The following is a 17,309-nucleotide window of genomic DNA, read 5'->3' as shown; positions in this document are numbered from 1 at the left end:
CACGATGATTATTTAAGACTTTCATAAGCTGTAATTAGTTATGAATCACAGTAGGTATGACAATGTACTGTACTAATGACCTTATGATTAAGAGTTAAAATATCTGTTTGTGTTGGTTGGCATGCTTCATTACTACATCACATTTGGGCAGAAAGGCATGCAACTGAAAAAGAAAAAAAACCATTGCCCTAATAATCTTGTATTCTACCCTCCCCTGAAGAAAATACATTCCACTGAATCGCTTCTAGTCTTGAACCACTAACTTAATTCAAACTGAACATTAACCACATTGATTTCAATCAACCATCCTTATCATCATACAAGTGGAAAGGGGTCTGTGAGAATTCAAAAGGTTAAGATAAATCATGTTTAATAATATTGATTTCAAATTCTGGCACAGGACCAGCAATTGTGGGGGAAGCAGTAAGTCAATTACATCAGCCCCAGTGCTGAACTGGTACTTATTTTATTGACCCTGGTAACATTTGAACTCAGAACATAGCTGGATGAATTGCCACTAAACATTTTGCCCAATTTGTTGATAATTCTGCCAGCTCATCACCCTTTCATTTTCAATATTAAGATGGTTATAAACTTACCTAACGCCATGCCAAAGGAAGAATTATATGGATGCAATCTTGTCATGTACAGTAGAGATGGCAAAAATTTTGCTAATGTTGTGGGAATGGTTATATATATATATATATATATATCAGTTTGGGCTACTGTACCACTAAGAAGAAAAGAACACACTACCAACTTTCTGATCCATAGAGATGCAATGCTTGGTTGAACAAAAAGACTGATTTTAATTCATATTAAACCACTCTGGTAAACTGAAAACAATCAGCTTTTAATGATATCATTGCACTTTTTTCCTCTGCAAATTAATATTTGAGATTTTCCTACATCACCACCATCTACTTATTACTATATGTCTTGGAGCAGAGCCACTGTAGGAACAAACTGCTGAAAGATGAAACCAGTTGAACTTTATTCCAGTTTATATGATGGTTTGTCCATACAAAATAATCGGCTCAATTGCAAGTTAAAATATTCTTCAGTCTCTCCTACTTACAGTAAACATGATGCTGGATTAGGATAAATAGAATTACTCTTATGACTTAGCCAGCTGCTTATACCTGAATTATTAGTTGTTTGTAATTGGAATAGGCTTTTCTTGCAGAAGACATGCTGCAATTTCTGCTTGTACAAGTGACCGTTGATTACTAATACAAGAAAAAGTTACTTTAGGAAGTACCTCTGTTTATTCTCCTTAATACAACACAGTGCAGCATGGCTGAATTGCCGTTAGATTTCAGATTGCTGATCCTACTGCATAGTGCCTTGGGCAAGTATCTTTTACCATAGCCTCAAGTTAACTTAAGCCATATCAGTAAAATTGGGTAGACAAACTGTGAAAGCAAACTGTATCTGTAATTCATCAGAAGGTCCAAAATCTTACAAGCTAATTCTATGAGTAGATGGCTTTGATAATCTAACAAGTGAATACTCGTACACAAAACCAATGTAGATACATTTTAAAAATGAAACACAGCCAGATTGTTATGTTAATAAAAACAAACTACATAATTTAGTCAAGAAACAAAACTCAACAATTTTTGGTTCATCAGAACTCTGTAGTATTATTACAAAGTTAAAGTATGTACAAAGTTCCAAATTAGCTTATAGACAATCAAATGGTTTAAATCTTGAATATGCACAGCATAAATTCTCAGCTTCATCCTGTTTTGGAGTTGACTTTTATAGTTCCATGCTTCAAATGTTTGATTAAACTGTAGAGCACTGTGTGCAGATTAAAAGGTCCAGCATTAATTATAAATATTTCATTGATCTTATAGTTGCAGATATCAAAATAATTTAAGATGATTATGATTCAAGATACTCATAAGCTCATTTTGGATGTTTGAATTGAATCTTTAAGATAACAGCATGTGAAGATGATAAATTCAGCTATGTCTTCTTCTGTCTATTTTTTCTCACCACATGCCAACCATCTTCTTCAGCATCCATGACTTGGTCTTCTGGAATAAATTAAGAACAATTTTAAGGAAATATTTTTAATCTATTTCAAGGGAAAAGTTAACTGCTTATATAGGGTGTATAGCAATTATGTAATAATGACCAAACTTAACATAAATGATATGATATATATTTCTTTATTGTCCACAAGGGGCTAAACATAGAGGGGACAAACAAGGACAGACAAAGTGCGAACTGGTACGTTATTTATCGACCCCGAAAGGATAAAAGGCAAAGTCGACCTTGGCGGAATTTGAACTCAGAATGTAATGGCAGACGAAATACGGCTACACATTTCGCCCAGCGTGCTAACGTTACTGCCAGCTTGCCGCCTATAAATGATATGATATAGTAGGCAAATTCAAACGTTCATTTACCTGAGGGAGCAGTTGTATTTATTTCATCCATTGTAACATCAGTATCTTTAGCTGTAGAATCCATGGAATTATTTCCATTTGGTAAACAATCACTCTCAGTCTGTAAAACACAAAAAAAATCTGATAAATTCATGAACAAAAAAAGAAAAAAAACCCTTGAAATTTTGTTTTAAGACAACTATAATAATTAAGTACAATCCTGGTTTGGAGGTGCAAATGTTTTCAGGATTGTATTTTTGGAGGATATAAATATAACATTGGTTTCAGGTAGAAAAACCCTATTTCTCATCTATTCCATTAGATTAACTCCTTTTATAAGAATCAATTTAAGGGGAGAGAAGATGAGAAATATTTATTCCTTATGGACAATCGAAGTGGAGCTTATTATAAATGGTTATCAAAGTGTTTGTTTCACACTTTCAAATAATAATTTTCTCCACAAATTTGAGTCAGCACATGCAGCCATAAAACTCACCTCAGTCACATACGGTATGCATACAGCCACAGCTTGGTTATAGTTAGCTGCAGACCTATCAAATCTATCGAAATGATTTAACCCTTTAGTATTCAGATTATTGTCAAATGTAATGTTTTTTCATTCACATTGTATTTAATTACTCAAGCATTACTTTGATGTGGTTGTATATATTTAGAATGACATTGAAGGGTAAGTGTGAGAGGCTGGATCTGGTTGGTTTGAACATAAAACAGGTAACATATTTTGGCTGGATCTGGCTAGTTTAAATGCTAAAGGGTTAAGTCAATGAAGTACAGCTGAAGCCTTAGTCTTGACGTAGCTTATCAAAAGCAAATCTGCTGGGTAGAATCTACACACCTAAGCTGAATGACTAAGTATTTTTACTCTGCAGTTCACATCTGCAGCAAAGCAGAGACAGCCATAGCAGATTGTTCAACTACCGATTCCTTGGCTGCTTGTCAAGTATCCTAATAACTTAGTCATCAACACTTCTAATATAAATCATGGACAGCCTCTCTATGAAATAATAATCAACAGAAAATATTACTCATATTTGCTGAGTAAGCAACTTGAGCCATTTCAGTTTAAAATTGGAAGGAACTGAATTTCAGTAGATGTTAAATGAAAATTGAACATGGACAATTAAGATAGTATGGAAGTAATGAGAATGTATTAGAAAAGATTATTCAAAAAAACAAAAAAAAACAACTGTATAGTGCATAGGTGATGTCCAAAGAGCAACTGCAGTAATTAAATTTAAAGGTTGCAGCTTGTATAATGTTTAAGAAAATAAGGCTGCTTTACTAAAGCAAAAAAGGTTTGGTAATAATTTAACAACATGGTTATAGTTAGCTTGGAGTTAGTTACTGCAGACCTATCAATCTATTGAAGTGATATAGTCAATGAAGCACTACTGAAGCCTTTGTCTAGATATATACAAGTGATTAAAGAAAACCATTTTTTTTTTAAAGGCAATTCTTACATTACATTTAGAAGTGTTGCTCTGATAGTATGAATAAATATATAACTGAATTAAAATACAAAGGTAAAAAGAATTACAGACCCCAATTTCTTCTTCATCACTATCAGCACGCACAGATTTCTGAATATTTGCTTTTGGTAACCTCTCAATCCGTTTGTTAACCTCTTCCACATTGTTGTTTTGACAGAGTTTGTAAATGGTACAAATCTCAGCTGCCATCTAGATATAGGGGTTCATAAAGAATGGAATGCAAGTCATTAGTTGATGGGGGATACTAAGTAAGGAGAATATATATAGTGGTTAAAGTATTAGATTGTAGAAGAAAATTTATTGGAATGTTAATTCATACAATTTATTCAGTTGGAAACTACATTCCATTTCTATTTCAAAATGAAAATATGTCTCAAAGTAAATAGAACACATCTAGCATAAAACCAAAAAGTAGGGATGTAAACTACATAAGACCCAGGATTTAAGGGGCTTCTTTAGTCCTGCTGCAAACTCTTCCTCTAATGCTAGTGGCACAATAAAATGTGTCCAGTCCATCCTGTAAGGAAACTGGTGATATGAAGGGCATCCAGCAAACATATAACACAAGTAGTAATGGAGTATTGCTCTCACATTCATGATAGCGCTGCTGCTGTACGTGCAGATAACCAGAAAAGGGCCACTCAACTACATTAAGTTACTCATCCATGCCCCAACCCCTGGCCCACCAGTACACTGTTTTTGTCAATTCTCCTGCAACTATGATGGTCTTTGCTCCTTGATGACAGCTGGGCTCATGCCAGCCAACTTGGGCATTCTTCATTCCATCCCCACTCCCTCATCTCTAGCTTTTTTGTTACCCAAATTGTGTCCAACACCCTCAAGTCCCGCACCAATCACTACATCCTGTTCATCGTGGAAATAACAGTTCTCTGGAATTCTTTGCCTTCTCCTATAGACATTGCTTTACAAAGTTTCAAGGACATTAATGGCAACAGTTTCACAGGAAGGCAAAAAGTGCAACCTCCTTTGCCAGGCAAAGCAAGTAAGGAAAAAAAAAGGTTTTTCTCTTGCCACATATGCCAGATGATGAAGTGGTGATACATTGACTTGTTCCACATATGCCAGCATGAGAAAATAGACATATGATGATAGTGAAACCATTCAGTTGGAGACTAAACAATCACCTATTCATCTATCAACACTCTGTTGTTCAGTTAGCTGTATATTTTAACAGCCATTCATAATTTCTTGTGACTTAAGAACAAGTTGGTGAGTAGGTGACTACATTGAACTATATTTTACAAGGATCTCTTTTGACAACTTCCAGTATGCTGCTTGTTTCTGAAAGATCTGTTTATTAGGTGATGTGTCCTGGAGATTATCATAAATTTCACATTCAAGACACCAAGACACACCTTACTTGTTTGATAGATGTCCTAGTCAACTAAACCATTTTAGCATATGAGACTGTAGTCAGTCATCGTGAGGCTTGCTTCATGGTTAGTACTAAGAAGGTTATCAAACTAAACATATTCTAACTATTTAAATGAAAAGATTTATGCAACCCATGATGAAAATTCCCCCAAAACATACCAAAGGAACGCTACCATCATCTGCTATTGTGTCAAATTCTTTGTTCATAACATCTGTGAGGAAATCTTCAACTTCATATGGGTCAAGATGATCTAGGATTAAAAGTAAAAATATATTAGAAAACAAAGCTTATAAACAGAGATATATATGGTGGTGCAGATGTTTAGGCCTTCTGAGAAGGACATTACACTAATTAATTGTTGCTTAAAATCTCCATCTATAATTATGTAGTCATTAAAATAATTACTCAGAACTCTAGTGATGAGGGACTATTATATAATCCATTTTATTATTTCAGTTCATATTGAAGACAATTCAACATAAAATTCAAATGAAGATGGGTGGAAGAACAAACCATTAACCAAAATGTTTTGTGGTATTTGTTCTGAGTTCAGCTTTTTCTTTCATTCTTCTAAAGGGTGATAAAGTAAAATAGCAATCAAATAATGAAAATGACTAATACTAGGCCCCAGGCTGGAAGTAAGAAACTATAGTTGAGTATCCTAGATAAATCTTCTTAGTAATATTTGTGCTTTAAGGACAGATGAAGATATAAACCCTAAGGCCACTGTAATCTTGTAAGTAGCAGCAACGAAGGTGTTCTCTTACTAGTGAGCCCAATACAGAGGATTTGCAGTTCTGATGGGATAAGTTAAAGTATTTATTACAAAGTTTGAAGAGCGAGACAATAAGGATGACATGTGGGAGCAACAGATAGTACACAATATGTGTATGTTAGTAGTTGCCAATCACTGTAATAATCCATTTTTGGAAATGGTATATAATGTAGCTTGCAAATGCATTGTTCCAGGTATGTGAATTACAGTTCAGGGTAATATTTTCAGGCCCTGAAGAAGTTCAAGCCTTTCAGATGTAATTTTGGCAATTTTATAACCATGAAAACAAAATAAGAAACAACACCTCTATAACAGAAGCAACTGTCCATGGATTTTGGTTAGCATGGCTCTTTGGTGCCAAAAAAAAAAATATATATATTGGTTTCAAATTTTGGCACAAGGCCAGCTATTTCAGGGAAAGGGATAAGTTGATTACATTGATCCAGTAATCAACTAGTACTTACTTTAGAGACTCTGAAAGGATGAAAAGCAAAGTCAACTCAGAACATAAAGTTAAAAGAAATGCAGCTAAACATTTTGTCTGGTGCAGTAATGATTTTGCCAGTTTGCCATTTTAAGAAAAATAAATGTAGCCACCAAAACTTAACTGTTCACTCTTCCATGCTAGTAAGTATCACTAGTATCTGCGATACAACACCACACCATCTCTGTTTGTATCTTGCCTTATGTGAGGCCAGTATTTTCAGGTCTTTCATACTTTACCTCTACTGCATGATTTTTACATGATTAACAATCTTTTTTCACCCATCTATCCACTTGATGCTTAACCACTTTCATAACTCAGAATTTTTGTATGTTCCTTCTCGAGCCATGCTTGGCTCATAAGGGCCGGTTTCCCAGCATATAGGTTCCCCACCTGGATGGGATGCCGGTTCATTGCAGGTGAGCTGCAAGATGCAGGAGGAAAGAGTGAAAGCTGTGGCGAAAGAGTCAGTAGAAGTTTCGCCATTACCTTCTGCCGGAGCCGCATGGAGCTTAGGTGTTTCGCTCATAAACACACACATCGCTCGGTCTGAGATTCGAACTCGCAATCCCTCGACCGCGAGTCCGCTGCTCTAACCACTAGGCCATGTGCTCAGAATTCCTCACAAAAACACACCATACTTAACTCATTTGTATAATCCATGTTCCACCAATATAAAATAAGCAACACACTATATAATGCTCAAAAGTGTTTGGTAAACAACTTACTGTTTTCCTTAAACCAGGTATCAATGGCATAAGACAACCATGCAGCTTTCTCTTTACTTTGACATCCTCCAAATCCATGCATTACAGCAAGCTGGAGAAGATACAAATCTTGTTAGTTTCCACAAGTAAATTTCATGAGGTTTGGTAAAAGTAAGATAAGCTTGTGTACAGTGAAGAGAAATGAAAAGGGAATGAATGAAGTTAATGGATGTAAGAAAAAAGATGGGAAATATAGGGGAGTAATCACCACACATGAACTTACCGTATTTGACAGCATATAGGACGCACTTTTTTCCAAAAAATTTGGCTCAAAAAATCGCCCTGCGTCTAATATGCGAAGTCAAGACTCTCCCGTAGGCTAATCTTCTCCCAGACGCTCACTAACCTAGCTTACGTTAAGTATTTCTACCTACACTAACGCCTTAATGATATTTTCAGAAGATGATGCATTATTTGAAGACAGTGATTTCAGCAGTAGTGATGAAGATGTTCCTTGTTTTGAAGATGATGAAGACTTTTCTGGTGTAGAAGATGATGAAGACTTTTCTGGTGTAGAAGATGATGAAGAGTTTTCTGGTTAAAAAGATGATTAAAGATGATTACTATTGTAATTTGTATGCTTTCCTTTTGTATGCTTGCTTTTATACAGCAATGTTTTCTGCTTTTGTAATGTGCTGCTAGACTGCTTTCAACAATATATGCTTAAATACACTTAAAACTTTTTTTCCTGAATTTGACCTGCTGAAATGAAAGTGCGTCTAATATGCCGTCAAATACGGTAACTCAAAGATTTCAGTTATATATAAATATATGTGTGTATACACACACAAAGGCATATAATTAGAGGGAGAAAAAATATCGTGTGTTAACAGAATCAGTATGTATTGGTATATGCAAGTTTGGAAGAGGTAATGGATTGAAGCTAGAGAAATAATTGTGAATATGAAGTGCACTGAATTGCCACTATCTCTCCTTAAATTCACAAATCTATAAAAACCCAGATCATCCTTTTACCTTCACATGTGCCAGTGACTGATATCTTTAATCATAGGTCAGCTTGAACAGGGCTGACCAGGTCTAACAACTTCCATCTTCACTCTAAACTGCTTTTCTGGCCAGTTTTACTGTTTCCTTGCTTTACCTGTCTCATTAATAATTCCCACTTTAAACACGAACTCCTATCCAACAACTTGAACACTTCCATCAACTTTCTTATGTCTCTTATCACATCATCTACCACTGTGTTCTAAAACTTAGACACTTGCTCCTACCTCATTTATATTCTCCTTGAGCACACACTAAAACTGCCATCCACTTCTCATAATTTCCTAAACCTCATTGGATTTGTAGTAAAGACTTAAACGTCAAAATTAAGAAATCTACTCCTTCACAAAGTGTAACACTTATTTAGTGGATGATACTCTCTCTTGATGTTTGCTAAACCTCAACTTTTAGCAGTACTTCTAGCATATATATCTATTGATCAGATTCCCATTTCTGTCGCCTTCCAACAGACAACCCCTGTCTTCTCTCTTTTAAGAGTAGAAAAAAAAAATCTATGTTCTTTGCGCAATTTTTTTTCATATTCGTTTCCTACACAGTTGGTAACACCTAGCAGGCTGTTTTTCTTTTTTTGTTTTCGTTAACGAGTGAGAATCGTTGCATTGATCACAAATAGACGAGATATTTATGGACGGAATGTCATTGATCATATGGTTTTTCGATCGGAACTGAGCTGGAGCTAAACATGGGCTAAATGGGGGAACTATTCAGTGACTACTTCGGACCTTGATGTAACGAGCAGAATGTCGTCTAAACCTATGGCCAATTAATTTCTCTGGCCACCCACCAGTCATTCGTTTGTGTTGCCAAATATCAACCTTTCTGTATGTGCTGTCACGCACGTGGAAACTAACGAATGAATCTTGACAAGTTTGAGACTCATCCGAAAACCTTTCTTTGTAACAATTCCAAATTATTGATATTTCTCGCCTTTTTATATGGGATCCATACTCAACCAGCATGTTCTATAACGGGTCTACGAATGACCAAGACAACGTCTTAGTTTCAGAAGGACCGCGTATATAAACTTTTATTGCTTTATGTTTTACTATCATTACTAACATATTTTAGTTAGAGCTTAGGCTATGAATGTGGACGACAACTAAAGGATTTGGTGTTATCATCACACCTGAAGTTTTGATTAATTGATATGGGCAGCGATGTTTCAGATGAGCAATTGTCGTTTGTACACAACTAAAAGTATCGTTCCTGTATCTGTGACAGTGGCGAGGAATCAAATAATTTTAAAATATATATTAAGGAAGAAGTAAGAAACATTTACCTGTAATACTGTCCAACTATTCAGAAGTTTATCAACTGCTGTCTGGAATAGCTCTGTAGTAACAGATTCTGACATACTGGAGCCTATACACGTGGGTGAAGTCGAGAAATATTCGATTCTATTTAATAATAAAAAGCACTAGATGCCTCCATTGATATGAAAATTCTGTATGTTTCACGGTTAGAATTTAGAGGAAAAGAATTCAGCTAAAATTAAACGTTTATAACAAATAGACTAAAAGACAGGGACGTATATTTAACGAAGTGGGATCAAGAAAGTAAAAGACAGGGAAAGAGTGTGAAAGTAAACGACACCGAAAAAGGAAGAGAGAAAGACACAGTGAGTAAAAGAGAGAGTGTGAGGGAGAAATTAGAGAGATTGAACTAAGGGGAGGTAATTGAAAGTTGACTAAAACAGCAGAGTTAATAGAAAGTCGTATATGGAAGTAAGAGAGGAAAAGTTCATATTTAAGAAGGAGAGAAAAACCAAAAGCAGAATTAATTCTTTATAAAGACAGAATAAGGGGGAAAAGAGGGAAATTGAAAGGAAAATGAATATGAGAAACACAATTTTAATATGACACCGGTTGATAATTTATAAAAAAAAAAAAAAACGTGGATGATAAATTAAAGATGATGTAAGAAAGAAGTTGGGGTGCTGTAATGTAATAAAACAGAAAGAGAAGATAAGTATGAAAGTATTTATTAAATAAGGAGAAGAAAAAAGTTCAAGGGAGGAAATTCTGACATTAAACGGAAGTATAAACTGAAGGGAAATAAATACAAATAGCAGCGAAATGATGTAAAGCGAAAGTTTAACCTCGACGAATAATATACATCTTCATGCTGAGAATTATATGTAAGTTTACTCACAGCAAGTCTTTTACTTTATATTATATGCATTTGAAATGTGAATTTATTGAAATTAACGTTGTTAAACTAGGAAAAAGAAAAATACCCATCTTTCTTATATCTGTAGTGTGTATTTTTTTTAATTACCGCGTAGAATGGAAAAAATTTCTGACGTTTTACATGCGTGTGTGTATCTATCTATAACTTATTTTTTGGTTATTTACAGTGAAGTATGTGTATTTTCTTTGAAATGAAATAGTGTGGCCTTCTATTTCCATTTGTAGGAAGTCGTGACAAAATTGGAAATATTTTCTGCTTTTTGAAATTGCTATAGATATAAAATTACCATTTTCTTTTAATATCAATAATTCCATTTGGCGCTAGTTATTTATATGGTTCAGATGATAAGCGGCAGCCCCCACCTACGGCAGTCGTTTACATGCAGCAGACGAAGCCGCAGCGGTCAACCATGACCACCCGAATACCTGTAAAGTGCGCTCATCTACCCGTATCCACATGCAGAACCGGAAACATGTTACGGAAATAAAAGCACCCCCATCCAGACTCCTCTCATATAAAGGAATTTGGATGCATATTGTTGTTTGTATATGCTTCTGAGCTCACATCTCACGGCATGTGAACTTTAGTATGCATTTGGTGAAGGACGCACTTTAAGAAAGGTGATAGGTTGCTGGCTAATTTATTTTCTATTCTCTCTGATTAATTTGACGTTTTTACATGTCAGCTTACTCTTACCCTCTCATTATTTTTCAAACTGACAATATCTATTGATAAATGATACACAACGAGAAAACAATAGTTATGATGTTTGTCTTCTCAAAGGCATTAATGACATGAGTGAAAGACTACGGCCGGCGAGCAAAAATGATTCGTAAACTATAATACATTCCACACCTGTATATTTATATTGGTGTATACGATACATATTGGAACAAAATGTTATTGGTAATTTAGCGACTGACAGACTCGTCGGATAGATTATCTCCTGTTGATACAACATATATATTTACTTATATTCTTGTCAGTTTGTAAGAGTTGTAATGTTGGTTTCATTTCCATTTCGATATAGCATGATTTCCTTTGGCTTTATGCCTAAAATATGACAATAGTGATATAAAAATATGCTGTTGCTAACCCTCTTTTTCCACCACCCACCAAATATTGTGTTTCAGACTTCATTGTCAAATTAAGAAAGTAGAGTATGATTTAGGGGGATTTGGCTGCTGTTTCTACTATCTCGAGCTATTTCGTAGATGCTCTTTCGTTGGTTCCTATTTCCCGTTTCTTCACTTACCAGTTTTTCGTGCTTTATTTTCACTTTTTAGATAACATAACAAAATATATGAATGAATGTTGTATAGATTCATGGTAGATGTGAACCAAAGTAGGTTTGAAAACGTTTCATATGGGGTAGGACCCTGTGTACATAACCTGCTCCCATGAAAAAAGAAATCGTAATTATGTCTCTAAAGAATGCATAACAATAGCATATTTCCTCAATTCATGTTTAAAATCCAGAGCAGCTTTGAAGACGGCAATGTGTGATTTAATGAAGATTTTTACTGCTATTTCTAGCAGCTTGAATGACTACATATAGGTTTATAAAGCTTATGGAATTTAACTTTTTGTCACCTTCATGATTATATTTATTTATTTTTAAATGAGGTGTTAATATTGCCTAAACTTTGAGTATATCAGTTATTTTATGGCACTTACATATACTCAGAGTTAAAGTTGATCTCTGTAAGATGATTATCAACTAATTGTTTTTTTATGTAAGTGTAAAGTTGTAGGTGGTTGATAATCTGGGCTAATCTTGTGAATTAATCTCATAGTATGTGATATGCCACACAGCCTTTTCACTTGTTTTGGTTCAAGCAGACTCCTCTCTGATTTAATCTGTCTACCTCTTTGTTAAAGAGTTTAACTTTTAGCTAATTGGGAAGAAAATTGAGATGTAAGGAGGCATATAAACAACTGACTCTCTTACCTATTATGCCTAAAAGGTGTACTAAACTCTATACTTGTCCAGTAGCCATTAGTTCCATCAGTAAATAAACCCTACCCTATCTAAGGCATGGAGTTAACCTGTCCCCTGACTGCTGCTAGATGTTCTCTCCTACCTACATAATGTTAGATCTTTTACCTTTATTGTCATAAGCAGTTACTGAGAGACACTAGAGGTAACCCCTCTGGGATCACAGTAACTTTGAATGAGAACATCAACCATGCCAAACAAAAAGGAACTAGGGAATGGTAAATATGAATTCCATCAGCAACAGGGCAGGCAAACCACTTAGGTGTGCTGTAATTCTGAATAAGAACTGTGACCAGGTAAAGGAAACTCTTTAGACCTGCCAACCTGTCTTGACCAACTTCTTCCACCCATGCACATATTGTTGCCTGTATATTACTATTTTACTCTTTACTCTTTTACTTGTTTCAGTCATTTGACTGCGGCCATGCTGGAGCACCGCCTTTAGTCAAGCAACTCGACCCTGGGACTTATTCTTTGTAAGTCCAGTACTTATTCTATCGGTCTCTTTTGCCAAACCGCTAAGTGGCGGGGACATAAACATACCAGCATCGGTTGTCAAGTAATGCTAGGGGGACAAACACAGACACACAAACTCACACACATACACATACATATATACGACGGGCTTCTTTCAGTTTCCGTCTACCAAATCCACTCATAAGGCTTTGGTCGGCCCGAGGCTGTATTAGAAGACACTTGCCCAAGGTGCCACGCAGTGGGACTGAACCCGGAACCATGTGGTTGGTAAACAAGCTACTTACCACACAGCCACTCCACTAATGTATGTAAATAGTAATTAAAAGGATTCCAGCCTTAAACTTAATATCTTTTTATATGAATATCAAGAAATTATATTGTCCATTGTATTCTTCTTTAAAATGATGGGTGTGATTTGATAAAAATTTGGTTGCAATTATAGCAGGTCTAGTGGCTGCATAGAGGTTTCCTGTTGATGGTTCATTTTAACTTCAGATCAAAGAAAGGTGTTTGAGCCATGACATTTTTTTTTCTTCTTATTTGTGTTTAGGTATAGTACTTTTAGTAGGTTGAGTGACCACAAAAGAGGCTCCCTTGTTGTCTTGGGAGCCTTCCTGTCATTAGCATTGATGATGGGTATGATAGTAATGATAGTGAATATATATTATTGACTACTTGTCAATTATTAATGCAGAATGAATGTTATGATGATTGATAATCTATGATCTTTTGAGATCCTTATAGTTTTGGCCCTTATTTCCTCTCCATGATGCTTATATATATAAAAAAAGGCTTCCTACTTGTTTATTAACTCTTTTCATAACAACCTGCTTAAGACTAACTCTGGTTCTCTGACACACTTTGTTTTGAAGTGATTTAAATCAAAATTCCCATCAACATTTCACTTTAATTTATACTCCAAATACCAGCTTAATAATGATTGCTTATTTTACTAAGTGTTTCATTATTTTCAACATTGAAACTAAGGCATTGTATTTCAGCAGAAACATGGTAACAAAAGGGTTAATCTTTGAATGCAAACATTCTCCCATCCTACGTGTCTCATATCATATATAACCGCTCTACACTTCCTATCTTCTGTCACTGCCCATGTTATTCCAACTACCATTTTTAACTCTTCCAAGTAAATTCTGTCATATTAACATTTTCCATGTGAGTACTGCCAGCACCACAGCTTCTTGAAATACTTGTGCTGTCATAAAACATCTAGACACATCAACAGCACTCCAGAGTGATATTTGAGTTAAAAACTCTCTCTAACCTGGTTCACACATATAAAATGCACGGATACTAAAATATCTAACTGCAATATCAAGAATTATACTGGACTGGATTCTGTGCAATCACCAACTACTTTTAAGATATCGAAACTTAAATGTTACTACTCAGCAATGGCTTTTCAGTTGTACAAAAACAGACTGGTTGGTAAAACTTGTGTAATAATCCCTGACAACTGCTTTGTATCCTATCTGACTCTAAATACTGCATCTATGACATGGTTTTAAACCTGACTATAGATTGATATTACTTCTAAATATAGGTTTACCTTAGCAGAATTAAACAATTTTACCTAAAATCTTCCAGTTACTTTTAATTTTATTACTCTCAGCCAATAATCCTAGTTCTTTCAAGCCATATGTTTTAGTTACCATCATGAACCAGCTAATAGTACTTTTCTACCCACCTATTTCTTTCATATCATCTATTCATATTTCCAAACCATTGTAATTACTCCTCTCTTGTACAGTACTATGAAGTAAAACATTGACTAAATTCATTAAAATTTTTCATTTCTATTTTCCTGTTATTTCCAAAAGTTGTTCTGGAAATTCTGTATTATTAACTTTGGTGATGAATATCCTTTGATGTCTGTTTTCAGAGTCTACAGAATGTTTAATGCCTTAACAAAGTTTGCCAATTTCCTGTGGAAAGAGGATGTTCCTCGACGCCAGTCCTTCAGCAGTTCTGTTGATGGTGTAGTAGTACGCTCCATAGCTGGGAGAGGACCAAATCTTGTGAGGAGAATACTCGTACCTTTACTGGCTACATCACTAACCTATTTGGAAATCATGGCTTGATAGATGGTGATGTGTATTTCTCATACAATGTTGTTGTTGGAAGCCAACGGCCACAAGTGGGTAACGAAGTATCTGTTATAGCCAGTCGCCAACATCGTGAAGGTGGGTGGTATGCTGACCAAGTGAGTATATTGAAACAGTGGACTGAAGAAAATGATTCAGGTAAACTTTGGGTTCAAATAATGTGGATATTTGCATGTAAAATAGGTGTGTGTATGTGTGTAAAATGTATGTTTGGGTATAATTCCAACTTTTGAAAGTGGTAGAAAGATGCATAGAGAATCTAGGAATCTAGTGTTGGAATTAATACGTATAAATATTTGAAGTCTATAAGAGCTCTTAAAGATTCTTCAATTTGGTTCTGTCTTTAATTACATTAGTGATAAATCTTGTGGGATATGATGCCAGTGTATCATGTTCTAGGTACGTTAGTAATCTATCAACTTCGAGAATATCTGATACCTGTTTCTGATAGCAAGAAAGGTCTGAAAATTAATGCACTATAAAGTCTTTTGACCAGACCCATGATGAAATAAGCTGTAGTAAATCTGAATTTATAACCATGAGGAGGTAGCCCAGAACAGTGTCTTCTCACAGTATTGTAGTTGGCTTCAAAAGTATGCAGTTTAAGTTTATACTCAGTTGTGGTACAACTGATGCAACATTGTTTTGAAAACAACTATAATAAATATACCACTTTTCTTTGGGTTAAGGTGAATTTTAATGGTTTATGGTCCGTGTTCCATCATCTGCTCTACATTACCACACTTGCCAGAACACTTAGTGCTATGTTGTGAGTTTGACACATTGTATGCAAGTGTTCACAGCTCAACTCTGTCAAGGGTAGCAGAGAAAGTAGCTGCTCACATAGCTCTCCATGTCAGTGCTTGTGTGTAGCACTAGTTTAATCAGGCATAAAGGTTCACAGTATTGGTACCTTTGAAAATTGGTGACAACACTCATAAATGTGTCAAGCCTTGTTCACGTGGGTTGGAGGGGGAAAAGGACTCCTTCAAACAAGGGAAATGGCTGCCCAAACTGCAGCAACAGATTTTCTCTATAACTCAATTAGTTACCTACTTTATTGTGACTGACAGGTTTATAATATTTTGTAGCCACAGGTGCAAAGTAAGCAGCCCATCTGCTTAAATGCATATTAACAATCAATTTACTTCAGTCTGTTGACCACTCTCTCATTACTACATGTGGTGAAATAGCACACTTGTGCTAAGATTATGACAAGTGTTCTGATGGTTCATCATTGCAAAGTTGATTTATCCCTTCATTGAGGCTGATTTTCTTGGTCTTTTAGTGAATGTGAAGCACCATCATGTTATTGATTCCGTAACCAGTTTTACTATGCTAGGAATCACATTACTTGTTCTCAGTCAGTGAGCCCTGTTATTGAAAGCAACTTCATTTAGGTTCAACACCTTTCTTTGTGAATACTCAATAGTCATTCATCTTGTGTACAGTGACAGAGGAATAATGCTCACAGTTATTCACCATAGTAAGACATGAAAACCACCAGAGCTAATTAGATCTAGATGCTCTACTCCAGATCATTTGAACATTGTTTAATCACAGTTTAGTTGTGTTTGAGTTCATCATAATTTGCTCATTCATTAGTAACTGATTTGACTGGTTGTCTAGCATACATATGATTTTTGAGAGGACGCCAGATGTCTGGCTTTGTTTTGGTGATTTGTACACTTCCAGTTACTCGACAGATCTTTCAATAGTACATAAACCTTATCCAAGATAGACCTTGTCATAGCATACCACTAGATCCCAGTAGAGCCAGAGGACATTCACAAGGCAGCAATCATGACATTCCTTAAACTCTACAAGTTGTACACATCATTTGGGCTTTGTAGCACTACATAGACATTTCAGAGATTGATAGTTGACATCTGGAGGTTACTTCTATCTAAGCTCAAATATGGTCAGCTTCAATTACTCCTTAATTGCCTAACTGAATATGGCATAGTCATCAGTCATAATGTGTTTGTTTGATGATACATCTTTGATGTTCCATGGCCAATTGATGACAAAGTAAGAATCTATCTTCTGGGGAAGAAAGTGAAGGCCTTTGAAGAATTTCTTGTGCCTACATCACTGTAAGTTAAGAGAATTTCTTGGCTTCAACAACTTCTATTACTCTCTCATCTGTAATTGCACTGATG

General features: G+C 35.4%; 2 protein-coding genes across 4 annotated transcripts in view; one reads left to right on the top strand and one right to left on the bottom strand.

The window, feature by feature from the left end:
- Positions 1-1,625: 1,625 nt before the first annotated feature.
- Positions 1,626-9,959, bottom strand: LOC115215243 (pre-rRNA-processing protein TSR2 homolog). Of its 2 annotated transcripts, none has more exons than XM_029784491.2 (6): positions 9,638-9,959; positions 7,294-7,384; positions 5,465-5,556; positions 3,962-4,099; positions 2,421-2,520; positions 1,626-2,042 (listed from the first exon to the last, which is right to left on the bottom strand). In XM_029784491.2, the coding sequence occupies exons 1-6, from the start codon at positions 9,710-9,712 to the stop codon at positions 1,975-1,977; spliced, it is 564 nt and encodes a 187-aa protein (XP_029640351.1). In that variant the 5' UTR covers positions 9,713-9,959; the 3' UTR covers positions 1,626-1,974. The 2 variants fall into 2 exon arrangements, with proteins under 2 accessions (XP_029640351.1, XP_029640346.1); XM_029784486.2 differs by having other exon boundaries at positions 1,626-2,045; positions 9,638-9,956.
- A 117-nt stretch (positions 9,960-10,076) lies between these two features.
- LOC115228918 (RNA helicase Mov10l1) overlaps positions 10,077-17,309 on the top strand; it is a 36,266-nt gene continuing 29,033 nt past the window's right edge. The window contains exons 1-2 of one of the 2 annotated variants that reach the window (XM_029799398.2): positions 10,077-10,495; positions 14,925-15,285. The gene's annotated coding sequence lies outside the window, so the exon portion shown is untranslated. Of the gene's footprint in view, positions 10,496-10,982; positions 11,169-14,924; positions 15,286-17,309 lie in introns of those variants that run through there. The other variant, XM_036506705.1, reaches the window with a different exon arrangement.

This window comes from Octopus sinensis, linkage group LG1 (genome assembly GCF_006345805.1).
Source record: "Octopus sinensis linkage group LG1, ASM634580v1, whole genome shotgun sequence".
NCBI classification, from domain to species: Eukaryota; Metazoa; Mollusca; class Cephalopoda; order Octopoda; family Octopodidae; genus Octopus; species Octopus sinensis.
Note: the sequence above shows the minus strand (reverse complement) of the source record. Positions and strands in the feature narration are given on the sequence as shown.